The 19,480-nt window shown below is 38.5% G+C and overlaps 1 protein-coding gene across 10 annotated transcripts in view; it reads right to left on the bottom strand.

Annotated features, from left to right (window-relative positions):
* The window catches only part of dpy (dumpy), a 108,191-nt gene that overhangs the window by 7,696 nt on the left and 81,015 nt on the right, over positions 1 to 19,480 (bottom strand). For all 10 annotated transcript variants that reach the window (XM_053767126.1, XM_053767135.1, XM_053767142.1 and 7 more), the window contains 34 exons: positions 19,117 to 19,419; positions 18,405 to 18,710; positions 17,689 to 18,318; positions 17,142 to 17,447; positions 16,715 to 17,047; positions 16,098 to 16,397; positions 15,704 to 16,006; positions 15,180 to 15,500; positions 14,767 to 15,087; positions 13,495 to 13,797; positions 13,079 to 13,411; positions 12,675 to 12,968; positions 12,288 to 12,596; positions 11,535 to 12,179; positions 10,815 to 11,447; positions 9,851 to 10,153; positions 9,463 to 9,759; positions 8,622 to 9,275; positions 8,230 to 8,538; positions 7,781 to 8,101; positions 7,339 to 7,644; positions 6,943 to 7,251; positions 6,532 to 6,846; positions 6,118 to 6,441; positions 5,392 to 6,009; positions 4,684 to 4,989; positions 4,199 to 4,513; positions 3,811 to 4,116; positions 3,212 to 3,526; positions 2,282 to 2,581; positions 1,601 to 2,077; positions 1,058 to 1,414; positions 773 to 979; positions 50 to 244 (listed from right to left, as the gene is read on the bottom strand). In XM_053767126.1, the coding sequence (XP_053623101.1) occupies positions 50 to 244; positions 773 to 979; positions 1,058 to 1,414; positions 1,601 to 2,077; positions 2,282 to 2,581; positions 3,212 to 3,526; positions 3,811 to 4,116; positions 4,199 to 4,513; positions 4,684 to 4,989; positions 5,392 to 6,009; positions 6,118 to 6,441; positions 6,532 to 6,846; positions 6,943 to 7,251; positions 7,339 to 7,644; positions 7,781 to 8,101; positions 8,230 to 8,538; positions 8,622 to 9,275; positions 9,463 to 9,759; positions 9,851 to 10,153; positions 10,815 to 11,447; positions 11,535 to 12,179; positions 12,288 to 12,596; positions 12,675 to 12,968; positions 13,079 to 13,411; positions 13,495 to 13,797; positions 14,767 to 15,087; positions 15,180 to 15,500; positions 15,704 to 16,006; positions 16,098 to 16,397; positions 16,715 to 17,047; positions 17,142 to 17,447; positions 17,689 to 18,318; positions 18,405 to 18,710; positions 19,117 to 19,419 (12,174 nt within the window). The remainder of the gene's footprint in view (positions 1 to 49; positions 245 to 772; positions 980 to 1,057; positions 1,415 to 1,600; positions 2,078 to 2,281; positions 2,582 to 3,211; positions 3,527 to 3,810; positions 4,117 to 4,198; positions 4,514 to 4,683; positions 4,990 to 5,391; positions 6,010 to 6,117; positions 6,442 to 6,531; positions 6,847 to 6,942; positions 7,252 to 7,338; positions 7,645 to 7,780; positions 8,102 to 8,229; positions 8,539 to 8,621; positions 9,276 to 9,462; positions 9,760 to 9,850; positions 10,154 to 10,814; positions 11,448 to 11,534; positions 12,180 to 12,287; positions 12,597 to 12,674; positions 12,969 to 13,078; positions 13,412 to 13,494; positions 13,798 to 14,766; positions 15,088 to 15,179; positions 15,501 to 15,703; positions 16,007 to 16,097; positions 16,398 to 16,714; positions 17,048 to 17,141; positions 17,448 to 17,688; positions 18,319 to 18,404; positions 18,711 to 19,116; positions 19,420 to 19,480) is intronic.

The following is a 19,480-nucleotide window of genomic DNA, read 5'->3' as shown; positions in this document are numbered from 1 at the left end:
AGTAGTAATCATTAAATTAATTTTTGTTGATGATAATATATTGGCCTACCTGATGAAGCAGAGCATGCTCGCTGCGGGTCTCCCTGCAGCGGCGGTACGCATCTGCATGAGGCGCGGTGTGCCGCAGCGCGACACTCGGCACCGACGCCGCATGCACTGCCCGTTGTGTCGCACGCATTCACACATCGTTGGTTAGAACAGACTTCCTCATCGTTACACTCGGAGTCTACTGAGCATTCACCTCCTGAGAATAACGTTTTTGTGAATAATTTTAGTACATCTAGTAAGTTTTATGAACATGGCCATCGGCCATCGAATCCAATGGATCAGGTACGTCTGGACGTGTCATCTTATCAGAAAGAGATTAGAGAGTTGTGCATATGTAACAAAACTGTGTCATGAAGTTATAGAATTAAGTCCTTTACCCATTAGGCACATTAGAACCAAAACTTGGTTTCCATTTAAGTAAATGGTACTAATGGATACAAGGTACAAGGTCCCAAAGGTTTTTAATCTGAAAGAATCCCAAGAGATCCTTTTATTATATTATCCCTGAGTAATGCATTCAGAATTATTCTAATGTTGCTGTATATATGTACAAGTGCATAGTGATAAAATTACATCTATGCCGATTTCACTTCTATTTTTTTATTTTGTTTTATACCGTGCCATTTAGCCTCCCAATTCTGCAGATAGTCTGAAATACATGAAAATGACAATGAGTTACTTGAGTTAAAACATTTTCTTAATAAATATTTCTACTAAAATTTACCTGGTTTACATTCTACGGAAGCGTCACCGGTAAAAGGTTTGGGACATTCGCAAACCAGTGTTCGGAATGGTAATGTATTCGCAACACGGCATACAGCATTTATTCCACAAGAAGTCACATCACATGGATTCTTGCAGTGGTTCTGGAGACAAGCGAGATCTGGCCCACATTCTGCATCAGTTTGACACTCCAATGTTGTTTCTAGTACTGTAATGTCAAAATAAAAGTAATAAAATCACATTACAGTGTAAAACTATATTACGTTATTAGTAAATGAATTCTAACCTGGTCGACATTCGATCTTTGGATTTCCTTGTGTTCCTCGTGGACACTCACAATTCGGTGCGTGGCGTATCACAGTACAAACAGATACCTGGGCGCAAGATCCTGGACATGGATTGGTGCAAGTTCCACGGCGGCAGGCCAACCAAGCAGGGCATTCGTCATCAGAAGAACACTCGTCTCGGCGGCAAGTCGTCCAGGGATTGCCCCGGGCTCCCGCGTCACACTCGCAGCTAGCTGTGTGTGCGCGACCGACGCAATGAGCTTCCACTCCGCATCGTACGCGTGAGCAAACTTTCATACAAGATCCATTCTCACAACTTTCATCATATGGACAGTCGTTGTTGCTATGGCATTCAACTGCAAAGAGAAAATGATATTTATCAATCTATGATTACAATTAAAATATTTGCATAAGTTTAATCGAGAGGCGACTAAAGTTGAAAAATGACTAAGCATAACAATGTCTACAATCGAATTATAATAACTTCCAAAGCCGGGGCACACCGGTGTACTATTTAAAAGATATGGAAAATATGCTTTTACCTGAGTAGCAGCCTCTGTACGCATCGCCTTCATACCCAGGTAAACACGTGCATCGTGCTCTGTGTTGTCTTGCCAAACACCGGGCATTGATACCACAGTTGTTAGGTCCACACACTGGTGTGCATCTTGAGTCTACGCAAGCAGCATTATCTGCACATTGATCGTCCTTGACGCATTCGGGTACAGGTGCTGGTGGTGTTGGAATTATAACTCGTTCACACCGTACCAGCGCGAAGCCCGAGTATCCAGGTGGACACGAGCAAACAGCATTATGTCTGATACCAGTACATAATGCGTTAATACCACATGCGTTTACACACGGATCAGTACATTTTCTGTTAATACAAGCACGGTTTCCTGGACAGTCGTCGTTGACGACACATTCTGGATATGTACAAATTCCATTACGGCAAGTTCCATGTGGACCACAGCGATTAAGATCACAAGGATCGTATTGCGGTGGTTCTGGTCCTAGTTCTAAAAAATAGAAATATTGTATTATAATAATGTCTTCAACATTTTAATACGCTGTTTGTTATATCATAGTTAGAAACTAATGATCAATGCATGCGTGTGTCTAAAGCCATCTTCAACAAACTGTGACGTAAAACTTCGAATAAAAGACTAGTTAGTGCAGCTGAAATGTTACTATCAAAAGTTATGTTGAAAAAATAATAATACCTCTAACTCGACATTCAAAGAAGGGATCTCCTGTCATAGAAGGTGGACATGAGCATATCGGAGCATGATCGAAAACTCTGCAAGTAGCTCCATTTCCACAGGCACCAACACAAGGGTCAACGCATTTGTTGCGGACGCAAGCGCGGTCACGTGAACATTCACTACTAACAACACATTCCGGACGGCAGCCACTGGTGGCCGCGACACCATTGGTACCGGGTGGACATGAGCACTGTGCCCGGTCTCCTATTACAGAGCATAGGGCTCCCGGACCGCACGGGGAAGGGGTGCACGGCGGCGCTGTAAATTTATAAGAACTTGTCATTGTAAAGTTTCTAATTTATTTATTAAGTTAATTTAATTACGGCTAAACTAAGACATTTCATATACTGGATAATTTAACAGTTGTCCGACAAATATTGTCCGGTATTGTTTGAAAAATGAGAACATAATTTAAATTTGTGAAATAATGGGTACAGGCAAAATATCTGTTTTTCCTTTTGAGGTTTGTACGTCGGTAAATTACATAGCATTGTCGTTTTGAATAATCTTCAATAGTTTTCATATGTCTACTGTTTCTCTTTATCAAATATTTAAAAATAATTATTTATGGTTTTGCCCGTGGCTTCATGAGTCCCGCATGAGTTTCTCGAGCCCGCATGAGTTTCTCTGCAAACGCAGATTAGACATCATTTTCATACAATATATCGCCCCCCATTTGGGGTTTGATTCTTAAAAACATGTATCTGTATCTGTTACAGGTACATGTATCTGTTATCAAAATTGGTCAAGCGGTTTAGCCGTGAAAGCGGAACACAGACAGACTTTCGTATTTATAATATTAAAATGAAATGATTTTTAAATAATGTGAATTATAAAATAATATTCTATTGAATTGTTGATAAATGTAGTTATGTTATGGAAACTCACGTGATACTATGAGGTCACATTTTTCGAAGGCATTTCCGCGAGTTCCAGGTGGGCAGGAGCACAGTGGTATGTGGTTAACAGTTTCGCAGTCAGCATTAACACCACAAGTGCCCACACACGGGTCTCGGCAGTGCGATCGTATGCAAGCTCGAGTAGGGGAACAGTCGGAGTCAGCAACACATTCTGGTCGACATCCAGTGTATGGATCACCAAGTAATCCAGGTTCGCATTCGCAAGACGCCCCAAGTCCTTTAGTGCGGCATATAGCTCCCGGTCCACACGGTGAAGGGTTACAAGGATCTTGTGGTTGTGGAGCTAAGAAATTTAAAAAGTTGGTAAGTATTGGATTGCATGTACATATATTTTAGCAAGTCGGAGAAGCACTCTTAATGACTATATTCAAAACATCTTATATCTTTTACAAACATCTTAACGGTTTATCCAGTTTCACTAGTAAAACCCATGCCTAAGCTTTAAAAGTGAAGACATAGACTCGCCGTCGTGATTACATTTTATCGACCATAATTTAGCAACATAATAAAAATAATATAATTTAATTTGATACTTTGAAAGCGACTTTCATATGATGTCTGTCTTACGGATATCTGTGGTGGGACGACATTCTAAGAGAGGATTTCCAGTGGTGCCCTGGGGACAAGTGCAATGTGGTTCATGCGCCGTGGGTGTACATATAGCTCCAAGACCGCATGCTCCAAGACAAGGATCCACACATTGTTTGTTGATGCAAGCAAGACGTAATTCGCAATCGCTAGAACTGATACATTCATAGCGACAGAATGGAGGTGATCCTCGGTAACCAGTCCTACAACGACATTGGCCGTCAATACAGTCTGTGTTGGGTCCGCAATCCAGACAGGATGGTATCTTGGGTTCTGTTTCTTGTGCTGTTAAAAAAATTTGTATTAGTAAGTACTCTTTTTTTTTAATCAATCGATATTAGGACGCGAAATGAAATCGTTGTAATACCTGGTAAACATCTGATAAACGGATCGCCCATAAAATTAATTGGGCAAGTACAAATTGCTGAATGTAAGCGCACACGGCAAATGGCATGCGCTCCGCAGGCACCAGGACAGGGGTCTCGGCACTTATTATTGCGACAAGCTAGCTGAGGGCTGCAGTCTGAGTCCGTGTGACATTCTGATCGGCACGCAGGAGGTGCCTCTATTTTGGCTGGCAAACAGGAGCAATGGGCTACCGTGCCAGCTGCCCGGCATACACTGTTTGGTCCACAAGGGTTTGGCGTACAAGGTGAAATGGAAGCTTCTGTATACATGACGTCTGTAAATAATTTTTTCCATTTTTATTAAATGTAATTATGGAGACAATAAGAATGTACAGGTTTTTAAAACTTATATGCCGCAAACTAAATTTGAAAACATTTCCGTAATGTACATATAGATAATAATTTCAGCTATCGACTCTTGTTTTGCTGATGTAAATAAGCTTACCTATTTTTCGGCAAGCTAAGAATGGATCGCCTGTTAATGGTGCTGGACATTCGCATATAGCTATATGATTATAAACATTGCAAATTGCGTTTGTGCCACAGGCATTTATGCAGGGATTGACACATTTGTAGTTAACACAGGCCTGTTTTTGGGCACACTCGTTGTCGTTGGTACATTCTGGTCGACATTCTGTGTAAGGATTTCCTTGGTACCCGGCTATACATAGACATGTGCCATTGTCGCATATTGCGTTTATTCCGCATGGAGATCGTAGACAAGGATCTACGGGGCGTGGGGTTTCAGTTCCTGTAATAAATTCGATTGACATGTCTGAAATATGTTTGTTTCAATAAATAAAATCATTATTTATTGAAACAATTGGTTTTACTCAAAGTCCTAAAGCTCATAAAATAATCATCGTCTTATCTTAGTCCATTTATTAGTAGTAGGCGAAAATTACGAAATATAAAAAAGAATAAAAATATATGGTCAAGTGGAATCCGAAATAGTATAGTTGTACATGTATTAAATGAAATTCGATATTGAATATTCTTCTCATTTAAATTATAAAATTATCTATTCCTCGTCAACATGTGAAGGACAGTGATAGGTTTTCTATTCAGTTTTCTATCCGTTTGCCGGATTGTTTGAGGAAGGTCAGGCAAAATGTTTTTAATAAAAAAACTGTAACAAAAATTGTACACTAACCAGTATAAGCATAGCAGCCAACAAACGAGTTGCCTCGGTAGCCAATTAGGCAGGTACATATGGCGAGATGATTCATTGCCCGACATTCTGCATTAGCTCCACAGGATCCAATACAAGGGTCTAAACATCTTTCTCTAACACAAGCCTTGTCGTTCGGGCAGTCTTCATTGATAGTACATTCAGGCGCGCAACGAGGCGGGATTCCTATATATCCCAGTTTGCATTCGCATATCGCATTACCTCCCATATCTTGACAAGTTGAATATGGACCGCAAGGATTTGGTTCACACGGTGATAATATTGGTGGTTCAAAAACTTTCTCTTTCGTGCATCTTATGAATGGATCTCCTTCAAAACCAGAAATGCAAGTACAGAAAGGACTATGGTGATGTACACGGCACTGTGCATTTTCTCCACACATGCCTGTGCATGGATCTATACATTTTTGTTTTACACAAGCCTTATCTAGAGGACATTCTGAACTAGTCAGACATTCCGGTCGACAATTTGGTGGACTGCCAATGTATTCTGGCAAACAAGTGCAAACACCGTTGTTATTAATATTTCGACAGGTGCTAAATGGTCCACATGGTGATGGATTACATGGATCCTTAGTTTCTGAAAGGGAAAATGGTACACAGTTCAGGAGATAAACATAATTTATTTACAACTAGTTACAGCTAAGATTACATTTCTATCTGAGATTAATCTTCAAAGAGTGCTTACCTTCTCTGATAATACAATTGTCATACGGATTGCCAATGTAACCAAATATGCAGATGCATTGCGGCATATGATTCACAATTTTGCATTGTGCATTGGTTCCGCATAACCCTGGGCAAGGATCTTGACATTTGTTATTGATACAGGCCCTATTTTCTGGACAATCTGAGTTTAATAGACACTCTGGTCTACATGATTCATAAGGATTCCCGAAGTAGCCACTTAAGCATGTACAGCTTCCGACATTATTTTGATCTTGGCACACAGCATTTGCTCCACATGGATTTGGTACACATGGTTTGCTCGGTTCTGGTCTTGGAGCTGGTACTAAAAATATAAATACAGTGTTTATAATTTAAGTACTTATACACAATACTCGTACAATAAGACGAGTAAGTAGTTGTATGTGTTACTTACTAGCAATTGGTTTACATTGTTCGAAATAATCTCCTTCGTATCCTTGCTGGCACACACACTGCGGCGAGTGACTAACAACACGACATTCTGCGTTTCGTCCACATGCTCCAAGGCATGGATTTGCGCACTTGGTATTTATACATGCTTTGTCAAAATCACATTCGCTATTTGTGACACATTCAGGACGGCAGTACGGCGGATTTCCTGTAAAACCTGGAGTGCACGCACACAAATGAGAATCTCCTACTACTCTGCATACTGAGTTTGGACCACATGGAGACGGTTCACATGGCGCTGGTTTAATAGATGTCGGATCTGTAATAATGATAATTTTCTTTAATTTTGTCCTGCTGTCTCTTATAAATATAATATATACTTAAAAATTTCTAAAATTAAATTGATGATACTTACATTGAATTTCAATGCATTGACTGAATGGGTTACCACTAAATCCATTTCGACAGTAACAAATCGGTTTGTGATTATGAACCTTACATTCTGCGTTAAATCCACATGAACCTTGACATGGGTCAATGCATTTCTGATTCGAACATGACATCAAGCTTGTACAATCTGAATCTACGACACATTGAGGTCGGCATGAGGGTGGAGCTCCAATGTATCCTATCAGACATGAGCATATAGGTTGATCGTTTATGGCTCGACATATACTGTACGGACCACAAGGTGATGGCTCACATGGGTTTCCTTTGACTTCATCTGAAATTATTTGAAGATGATTTAGTAAGTCAAAACGTAACAAAGTCTCCACCAGCAAAAACGGTGTTATGTTGTAAGTATGCTTACCAGGTGCTGGTGTGCAAGATATAAAAGCACTTCCAGTAGTTCCTGTTGGGCAACTGCACATGGGTATGTGGTTATAGACCTCACAAATTGCTTGTAGACCACATAAGTTGATACAAGGGTCTAAACATTTATTATTCAAGCAAGCCTTATTTGGTACACAATCAGCATTGTGTGTGCATTCGGGGCGACAGCTTAAATATGGATTTCCGAAATAACCTGGTCTACAAATGCATGATCCGTCATTACACTCTGCGTTTGAACCACATGGACTTGGATTACAATTGTCATATACAGCAGGTGATGGTTCTGAAACGGAAAGTATTTTTTATTTCACTTGACTAGGTATCTAAGATGATAAGTATAAATAAAGTAGCATGGTTCCATTTCCTTTTTCTGTATTTTCGATTTCAGTAGTATACAGTTCATATCCTCATATATTTACCTATATGATCTGATACGTAGCAATTTTGGAATGGATTTCCTGTATAGCCCTCCTTACAACTGCAGATAGCTGCATGTTGATATACTTGACACTCCGTTTGAAGACCACAAGATCCAGGACATGGGTCGCGACATTTTTGGTTTATACACGCCATGGTGCTCGGGCAGTCGGAATTCACAGTGCATTCAGCTCGGCAATTTGGTGGCGATCCTATGTATTTGTCCATGCATGAGCACATGGGTAATGTGTTTACCACTTGACAAAGTGAATTTGGACCACATGGCGAAGGCACACATGGATTCACTGCTGTTGGTGGTGGTTCTGAAAATTGTAGAACATTGTGTCTTAAATTTATATAAAGTAAAAATTGAGAAAACGTTCAATTATGTCCAGGCTCGCTTATCTCAGTTTGCTTTTGATTGCATTATCATTATAAATTATTTACTTACTTTTTATAATGTTACACCTTATAAATGGATCGCCTTCGAAACCTTGTCGACAACTACAAATTGGGGCATGATTTACTACTCGGCATTCGGCGTTTTGTCCACATACGCCTATACATGGATCGACACATTTTTGCCGCTCACAACTCTTTGTAGATTGGCATTCCGAGTTTACTGTACATTCTGGACGACAATTTGGTGGAGATCCGAAAAATTCGGGCTCGCAAGAACATGACGTGAGACCATTGTTGTTCTTGCAAATACTATTGCTTCCACATGGATTAGGAATGCATGGATTCTGCGTTGGTGTATCTGTGAAATAAGTATTTCCAAATAAAAAGATGGCTACTGCTTTCAAATTTCAAAATATAAAAAAGCCACTTATTTAAACATACCTTGTTCACCTTTTATAATCAAGTGGCAATAGTCATAAGGGTTTCCAGTGTATGAAGGTGCGCAACTGCACGATGGTATATGATTTATTACTTGACAAACTGCTGTTGAACCGCAAACGCCTGGACAAGGGTCTTCACATCGATTCTTTCGGCAAGCTTTATTGAATGGACAATCGGGATCTATAACACATTCCGGTCTACATCCTTCATAAGGATTGCCAAAATAGCCAGGTTCACAAATGCATGCTGCAGCACCATTATTCGATGTTTTACAACGTGCATTTGGTCCACAAGGAGTTGGATTGCAAGGATCTGTTACTACCATGTGTTGTACTGGATAGCAAGAAGTAAAAGGATCGCCTGAGAATCCTTCTTGGCAAGAACACATAGGGCTATGTAAATGTACTGCACAAATAGTGTTCAGACCACAAGAACCTGGACAAGGATCTTTGCACTTATAGTTAATGCAAGCTTTATTTGAAGAACACTCGTCGTTTACAGCGCATTCTCTTCGGCACTGTGGTGGTGTTCCCTCAAAGCTTGGTTGGCAAGTACAAACGTGAGAATTTCCGTTAGATGTCACGGTGCATAAGCTATTTGGCCCACAAGGAGATGGAATGCATGGATCGTTTGGAATGTCCATAGGTGCAATAACTGTAAATAAAAAGTATTCATTAAAATCTTAGTCTTAGTAATCTTAATTAAACTAGTAAGAACTAGTCTTGCTAACTTTCTTTTAAATGCGAAAGTTTGGACAATGTTGTGTATGTGTGGATTTTTATTATGTGAATATTTTCATTTCATAACATTGCTTTAGTAATGAAAAATAACAAATAATTACCATAGCAGTGGCTGAATGGAGATCCAGTAAATCTATCAGGGCAGCTGCATATAGGATTGTGATTGTTGACGTTACATATGGCGTTATGACCACATGAACCAGGGCAAGGATCTTGACATTTGCGATTAATGCAAGCTTGTGATGGCGAACAGTCCGTACTCTGAACACACTCAGGTCGACAGTTTGGCGGATTACCAATAAAGCCAGTTACGCAGGCACATACAGCTTGGCCATTAGCTTCTCGACATATACTATTTGCACCGCAAGGAGAAGGTTCACAGGGTCTAACTGAAGGTTCTGTGAAGAAATATTAAGTAAATATTTGTCAGAACGATATCACTTGTTAACTTAGACGTTGTTGCATAGTTATTCTGGTTATTATACTTACTTTCAATAATAGAACACTGAACAAATGCATTTCCCGTCATTCCGCTTGGACAGCTACAAATACCAACGTGGTTATAAACGTTACATTCTGCATTTACACCGCACAGGTTACGGCATGGATTGATACATTTCCACCGCAAACACGCTTTATCAGAAGGACAATCTGAGCTCAATACACATTCAGGTCGACATTCAAAGTATGGATCTCCTTGGTACTCAGCTAAACAAGTGCAGATGCCGTTATCACATTGGGCATTAGCTCCACATGGCGATGTTTGACAAGGATCAACATTTTGAGGTGATTCTAAAAATACATAACACTGACTTTAGGATAAAAAGAAAAATAAAATGTTGGTGTCAAATAACAATTAGTACAGTCACTTTTTTTAGAGTTTCGAATTATCAAATCGAGTGTGTTATTGCTAACACTGGTGTTAGATTTTAGTCAAGTCGCCTAAAGGTATCTGACTATTGCAGTCGTATGAACTAAACTGTCCACCAATGTACTTTATACTCAATATAGTTAAGAAATTACTATTTATATTTTTACTATTTAAAATATCTGTTTAATGTATATACTTATATAGTCAACCTAATAATAATTTAATTTTCATATCTGTTTAATATTTATGTTTGCACAGTCTACTTAAATATAATTTGTTAATAATAGTGTAATTTTCATATATATATATATGAAACCACATATATATATATATATATATATGTGTTTCCTCACGATTTTTTCCTTGGAAGCAAGTGGTGGTCTATGAAAACTATTATACATGAGTCAGATGGATATACAAACTAAACAAGGAACTCTCATTTCTAGTTTCTAATATATTAAACATTATATTTGCAAAATGTTCAGCTACCTCACAACAGTTATTTAATTGTGGAAACTTTACTGATGTATATGTTGTTGTATTGTTTTTATTTTTATGTGTAAGGAGATAAAATCATGTTACCTGGGGGCTTCAGATTACAAATTGAAAATGGATCTCCTTGATACCCGCTTGGACATGTACAAATTGGTATGTGTTTAATGACGTTACACATAGCGTTCAATCCACATGAGCCCAAACAAGGATCTTGACATTTCATATTTATGCAGGCTCTATCATTACTGCACTCTGTATTAACTACACATTCTGGTTTACAGTTAGGAGGGCTGCCAAAGAATCCAATTATGCAGGAACAAGAAGGAATTCCCCCGATGTTTCTACATTCCGCATTTAGCCCACAGGGAGACGGAATACAAGGATTAATAGGCTCTATTTCTTGTTTATTTGGCTCAGGGATAATATAGCACATTGAAAATGGATCGCCTGTGTAACCTTGTTTGCATATACAAATAGGATTATGTTTTATCATTCTACAATCGGTATTTATACCGCATGATTTGGGACATAATGATACACATTTCTGGTTATCACAAGCTTTGTCTAAAGGACATTCCGAACTTGTTATACATTCGGGTCGGCACATAGGTGGTGCTCCTTGATAACCGACTGAGCATGTACATATAGCTAGTCCATTTTGTGCTTTGCAGTTGCTGTAGGGTCCACATGGTGACGGATTGCACGGATCTGACATTTCAGCTGAAATATAAAAAGATATATTTAGTATGCCATATTTATTATAAAAAATTAAATTATCATTAAATTTTTAGCAAACTTTTCACTTACTTGAAGGATTGAACATACATAACTTGTATGGGTCACCCTGGTATTGTTCGGGGCATGAACAAGTTGGGATGTGGTTGATAACGTTACATATTGCATTCAAGCCGCAAGTACCAGGGCAGGGATTTTGACATTTATTCTGAATACAAGCAAGATTTGATAAACAATCTGAGCTCAATATACATTCCGGTTTACAAGATTCATAAGGATTCCCAAAATATCCTGGTAGACATGTACAAGAGCCAGCGTTATTCTGTTCTTTACATTCTGCATTAGCGCCACAAGGGGAGGGGACACATGGTGTAGGACGTTCTTGTATAGCATTTTCTATAATTATAATATTACATGAAATGAATGGATCTCCACTGTATCCATTTTGGCACAAACAGATAGGCGTATGGCTTATTACTCGACATTCTGCGTTCAACCCACATGAGCCAGGACAAGGATCTCGGCATTTTCTATTGATACATGCAGTTATTGGAGAACATTCAGTATTACTTGTACATTCAGGTCTGCAGTTTGGTGGCGCGCCTACAAATTCTGTTAAACATTGACAATTTGCATTGTCTCCATTTTCTATGCATTGTGCATTAGGTCCACACGGTGACGGTAAGCAGGGGTTCACTCTTTCAGGAGGCGCAGCAGCTAAAACAAATACGGCACAGAGGAATGAAATATAACAATAATGAAATTATTGAATAGTGTCGTAACAACAATTTTGATATTCATAAACACATTGTATATGATACTTACAAATAAATTGGCAGCTTGAAAATGGATCTCCTGCATAACCGGATAAACAAGTACAAACTGGGTTGTGATTGACTACTATGCATTGCGTGTTACGGCCGCAAGCCCCAGGACAAGGATCTATGCATTTTTGATTGGAACAAGCTTGGTTCAAGTTACAGTCAGTGCTCACTGCACATTCTGGTCTACAATTGGGAGGACTGCCTATATAGCTTTGAACACAAACACAAACTGCGTGTCCATTCACTTCTCTACATTGAGAGTAAGGTCCACAAGGTGAAGGTTCACATAGATTAACTGGTATTGGAGTTTCTGAAAAAAATGTTAATAAATTATGAATTGGCTTTGAGAGCTACAAAAAAAAAATCAACTTTCATCAATAATTCTTACCCATTAATTTCGTGCAGTATAAAAACGGAGATCCTGTAGTGCCCAACGGACAAGAACACATAGGAATGTGATTGATGGTTTCGCAAATAGCACCACTTCCACACGTGCCAATGCAAGGGTCAACACATTTGTTCTTCAAACAGGCTTTTTCTCTCGTGCAGTCGGAGTTCAAGACACATTCTGGTTTGCAACCTTGGTATGGATCGCCATGATACTCGTCCAGGCAGGAACAAATTCCATCGAGACAAATAGCGTTAGGGCCACAAGGTGATGGTAAACATGGATTTGGTGGTTCTAAAAACATATTATTGGTGAACTTATTGTACAATTTTATAACCGTGTTTATATGTTTCTGTAATAGTAATAATGTGATAAAATGTGTAATTACAAATCACTTTACCTACCATCATGCATAATATTGCAAAAACTGAACGGATCTCCTGTATATCCCGGCAAGCAAGAACATATGGGTAGGTGGTTATTGACGTTACATTCAGCATTATTTCCACAAGCTCCAGGACAAGGATCAGCGCATTTATTGTTTATGCATGCCTGTACAGCCATGCACTCGGAATTTATGGTACACTCTGGTCTGCATCGTGGTGGTGTATCTATATAGTTCGGGAGACATGTACATCTAACAGTTCCACCATATTCTTGGCATTGTGAATTTGGTCCACATGGCGATGGTACGCAAGGGTTGATGGGCGTTGGTGGAGATGGAATTGATACAGGCACTACAAATGAACAAATATATAAATAATTTCTTTTTCACAAGGATAAATCACGCAGTTACTTTTCTTAGCCAATAGGTACTTACTTGGGACGCAATTGGTGAATGGATCGCCAGTAAATCGATCGTGACACGAGCAAATCGGATTATGAGCTATAACTCGGCAGTTTGCGTTTCTAGCACATTGATTTGTACAAGGATCAACACATTTCCTATTGATGCAAGCTTTATCATTTTGACATTCGCTATTGATGATACATTCCGGTCGGCAGTTTGGTGGTACTCCCAAAAATAATGTTTGACAGCTACACACTGCTTGACCATTAACTTCTCGGCATTGACTGTTAGGTCCACATGGTGATGGAGTGCAAGGTGATGGCTTAATAGTGTCTGTAATCCAAATAAGAAAAACTACTAATAAGAAAAAATATTTTTTTTGTCTGTTTATTTCCGTATTAGTAATTAAGAGAACTTCTAACATAAAGTCAATACATATAATAAAAGTCAATACATATAATAAAACAATAAAAAAGTGTTTTTGTACATTGAAGATATTTAAATCAATAAAATTGACATCGATAGAGAATCAGTAATAGAATAAGAATTGAAAAAAAAAACAGTCTGTTTGCACACGCTAATCTCTGGATCTACTGGACGGATTTGAATGAAACTTTTTTGTTGTATAGCTATAAAGCCTGGTCAACATATAGGATGTAACATTATTTTGGAAACTGTAACAGATATGACAAAACCGCCTTAACAAAAGTTTGTTGATCAGCCTAATGAACATTTTTAACATAGGTATTGATAAAAATAATCATTTGGTCCACGTTTTTAACCATGATTCACAAATATCTTGAGACTCTCAAAAATCTATTTTAATCCCCACATCTTATTTGCCGTGAGCAACAGCTCTTTTATAATATATATGAAAATGACGTCTTGGTAAAAGTTAACTAATCTGATAAGCATTTTCTGTTAAGTGAAGTCTTAGCGGAAATTGTTCAACCTGAGGATCAGTAACGGAGGATCATTAAAATAGAAGATTTCGATCATTTCTGAAACGGAAGTTCTGTAATAAAGTTAATCTTATATTTACTCTATAACATAAGCTGGAAGTACCTCCACGTGGGGAAGGCGGAAACAGTTTGGGCTAAGTTTCGATGACAACGGAAGGTATTCGTTGAAAACTTGCCTGAACTGGCTAAAACTCCTATTTATGTATAGAATATGCCTTCGGGCTTATGTTATTTTCTCGATAATAATTTTGATTCCTTACCAAAAATGGTTCGGCTACGCGAACGAAGTCGCAGGCATCAGCTAGTAAATAATAAATGATTATATTAAATTATTAAATACCTTCAACTCTCTCTACGCAAAATGAATAAGCATTTCCAGTTGATCCCGGAGGGCAATAACATGATGGTAAGTGATTAACAACTTGACATATTCCATTTGGAGCGCATAAGCCTGGGCATGGATCCATGCATTTGTTCTGAATACAGGACAACATGGGAGGACAGTCACTATTTATTACGCATTCGGGACGACAACCTTCGTACGGATTGCCAAAGAAAGATTCTGTGCATTTACAAGATCCAGCGCCGTTTCTTTCTGTACACTCCGCGTTTATACCACATGGTGAAGGTTCACATGGCGAACTGTATTCTATTATAGTATCTGGAATATAATAAAGATTTAAGTAAACCTTTAAATTTCATTGTTATAATATATAATATTACCATGGATATAAACATATATTTCATAACTACCTTTTAGTGGAGTACAATAAACAAGCGGATTTCCAGTTTGGCCCAACGGACAGGAACATATTAAAGCGTGGCTGATAACTTTACAATCAGCATTATAGCCACAGCTTCCGGGACATGGATCTTTACATTTCTGATTAATACATGCGAGATTACTCGAACATTCGGAATTACTAATACATTCGGGGCGGCAATTTGGTGGTGAACCAATGTAATCGTCCTGACAGGTGCATGATGGTGATTCGCCGATTACTCTGCACACCGAGTACAGACCACAGGGAGAAGGTGTGCAGGGGTCGCTTGAAGCCACGGAGGGATAATTCACTGTGAATGTAAAAATTTTAGACTTCAAGTAAGTACAGTACTCTTAACTTCACAATACAGGTAAAGTTGCGCGTGAATATATTTTGTCGACTTAGTTTCTTTATGATTTTTTTAGGTTGTAGGGACACGGATAAGATATTTTCAATGTTTAATTTAGAAATTGTATATTTTTAATTAAGCAACAAATCAATGATGAAGCTTACCTATCGGAGTGCATCGTGTAAACGGATCACCAGTATATTGATTTGGGCATGAACATATCGGATTATGGTTCACCACTACACATTTCGTTCCTAAACCACATGAACCAATACAAGGATTTATGCACTTGTGATTATTGCACGCTTCGTTCAGAGGACATTCAGCACTAATCGTACACTCAGGTCGACACGAAGGTGGGCTTCCGATGTACATTGGTAAACAAGAGCACACTGCTTGGTTATTTATTGTACGGCATTGACTATTTGGTCCACATGGGCTTGGAGTGCAGGGTTCTACAGTTTGTACTAAAAGAAAAATATTATGTTAGTTTTATGTTGCATAAATAAAAAGGTACGCATAGAATATTATATTAGTATATTCAAATTTAGGATATACCTTCAAACCTACTGCATTCAATAAATGCATTTCCAGATGTACCCTCTGGGCAAGTACACATTGGAATATGATTATAAACACTGCATTGTGCAGTGAGAGCACATGCTCCAGGGCAAGGATTTATGCATTTGTTTTTAGAGCAAACTTTATCGGTAGAACAGTCCATATTTGTTACGCATTCTGGTCTGCAACCTGTGTATGGATCTCCAAAGTATTCACTAATACAAGTACAGACGCCATCTCTACAATTTGCATTGAAACCACACGGAGATGGATTACACTGATCCTCTGGTATTTCATCTGGAAAAGATACAAAATTAACAAAAACATTAATGTGTTTGGATTTTTTAAAATCTATAATATACTACATACTTATCAATAAGTAAGTTTGATAGTTAATTTTTAAAAATTAACTTTGAAAGTTAACTTTTAAAAATTAACGCGTTTGAGTCTTTCATATGCAAATGAGGTTTCCAATGTGTAGTATTCCGGTAGTGTGTGAAGTATTAGATTCTCGGATTAATGAATATTCCTAGTGTGAGTGTAATTTATAAAAGAAAATCTGAACTGGGGTCTATCGATCGTAAATAAAATGATAAAAAAATGTTAACACTTACCTTTTGGTAACATTTGAGTGCAGTAAGTGAATGGATCACCAGTAAATCCTTGGGTACACGTGCACGCTGGAACGTGAGTGAAAGTAGTGCAAACGGCATTAGATCCACAGCTTCCTGGGCAAGGATCGCGACATCTCATGTTTATGCAAGCTTTGTCGGACGGACAGTCCTGATTGATTGCACATTCGGGTCGACAATTTGGTGGAAGCCCTTGATAGTCATGCATACAGGCGCAAGAAGGAGAACCGTTGATGTCACGACATATAGCATTATCACCGCATGGATTTGGTATACAAGGGTTGGCGTTTACCGATGGCTGGACTGGCGTTTGCTCTATAACAAAATAAAATACTAATAAATGTCCGTTCTTTTTATTTTTGTAATAAATGTAAAATAAACAGGCGAAATCTCAAAATTAATCACTTACGTGGTAAACATCTAGTGAAAGCTTCTCCTGTGAAACCAGAACTGCAAGAGCATATAGGACTATGATTTATTACTCTACATTCGGCGTTGAAACCACAGCGTCCAGGACAAGGATTAACACATTTTTGGTTAATGCAAGCTTCGTTAACAGAACATTCAGAACTGACGACACATTCTGGCCTGCATCCTGGAGGTGATCCAACATAATTGGGCATACATGAGCATGCACTTTGACCGTTAACTGGATGGCAAATACTATTTGGTCCGCAGGGGTTTGGTAAGCACGGTGAAGCTGGTTGTGGTGGTTCTGAAAATTGTTATTGATTTAAAATCATAACAGAAAACAGAAAATAATTAGGGTGGGTTGCACCTTCAATTTTGACGTTAACTTTAACTTGCGCAAATAAACGCAAAGTAAGTACTTACGCCATTTTATCTAACCGTCAGCGAGGCTGCGCCGGATGAAATTAACGTCAAATTCGACGGTGCAACTAAATCATCCTAAAGGTTTGATTAATCTAATACGATATTAATGAAAACTAACTTACCATTATAAATATTACATCTACTGTACGGATCCCCTGAATATCCAGGTGGACAACTACATGTTGGCAAATGGTTAACAACCACGCAAGTTGCCATAGGGCCACATGTACCGGGGCATGGATCTTGGCATTTATTACGAATGCATGCTTTGTTAGGAGTACAGTCGGTATTTACTGTGCATTCTGGCCGACAACCTTCGTATGGATTTCCAATATATTCTGGTAGACACGAACAAGATCCAGCAGAATTAAACTCTTTACATACGGCGTTAAAACCACACGGTGAAGGTTCACAAGGAGATGTTTTTTCTGGTATAACGTCTTGCTGATAACAGTTAGAGAATGGATCACCGGTGAATCCATTATCGCAGAAACACATTGGAGAATGTGAAATAGTTCTACACTGAGAATTCTGTCCACATGCACCGATACACGGGTCTTTACATCTTTGATTTACACATGCTTTATTTGTTGGACAATCACTGTTACTTGTACATTCTGGTTTGCAATATGGTGGTGAGCCAAAATAGTTTGGCATGCAAGTACAAGACGGAGCATCTCCAACTTCTTTGCAAATCGAATAAGGTCCACATGGCGATGGTGTACATGGCTTCACATCAGCTGATTGAGGAGCTATAAAAATTACATAATTTATTCATATCATTATTTGATATAGAGGTATAATGCAAAATCCAAAATGTTTGAAATATATAACTTACTATATGGAATACATCTAGTAAATGGATCACCAGAGTATTTTTGTGGACACGTGCATATCGGATTATGTTTAACAACATTGCAAATTGCATCTACTCCACACGAGCCTTTACACGGGTCTATACATTTTTGATTGCTGCAAGCCTTATTTGGTGGACAATCCGAGCTTACAATGCACTCTGGTCTACATGAAGGTGGGCTTCCCAAATAGCCTAATACGCAAGAGCATACGGCTTGTCCATTTATTTCTCGACATTGACTGTTGGGTCCGCATGGAGATGGTAAGCATGGGTTAACTATCGTTGGTACTGAAAAAAAATTGTTAGCTTTTAATGCGTATGTGGTGAGGTTACTATCTGCGACACGGGGGTTCGCTCCCGTGGGAATTTCGGGATAAAAAGTATCTACCCTATATGTTATTCTAGGTTATATTCTTTCTACCCGTGTACCAAATTTCGAATAACAAACATGTACACATACATACATACACATACATCCTCACAAACTTTCGCATTTAAAATATTACTAGTACTAGTATAATAATAAGTTAACTTGCTTATTTATCCAGAACTATTTCTGTAGAACCTTATTAATTGACGATACTGAAACGTCCATAAGTCATTAAAAAATATGAGAAAAGAAACCATAAAGAGCTTTATAGCATAGCTAATATATTATGAAACATAAATCATCCACATATACAATAATAGTTACCTCTAATTGGCTCACATCCGTAGAATGCACTTCCAGTCATTCCTTGTGGGCAACTGCACATAGGAACGTGGTTTATCACATCACATATAGCATTAGCAGCACAAGTACCTATGCATGGATCTATGCACTTATTCATGACACATGCTTTCTCTCTAGAACAGTCAGAATTTAGTACACATTCTGGTCTGCAGCCTATGTAAGGGTCGCCATGATATTCTGCTATGCATGAACAAACTCCTTCTCTACACATAGCGTTGGGTCCACAAGGAGATAGATTGCAACTGTCTACAATGACGTCGGCTTCTGTAAAGTTAAAGTACTTGTAACAAATTGTTATTATAGTGAAGCATTTTAACTATACGAA

This window comes from Plodia interpunctella, chromosome 3, assembly GCF_027563975.2.
Source record: "Plodia interpunctella isolate USDA-ARS_2022_Savannah chromosome 3, ilPloInte3.2, whole genome shotgun sequence".
Taxonomy (NCBI): Eukaryota; Metazoa; Arthropoda; class Insecta; order Lepidoptera; family Pyralidae; genus Plodia; species Plodia interpunctella.
The sequence above is the reverse complement of the archived record's forward strand: the minus strand, read 5'-3'. Positions and strand labels throughout refer to the sequence as shown.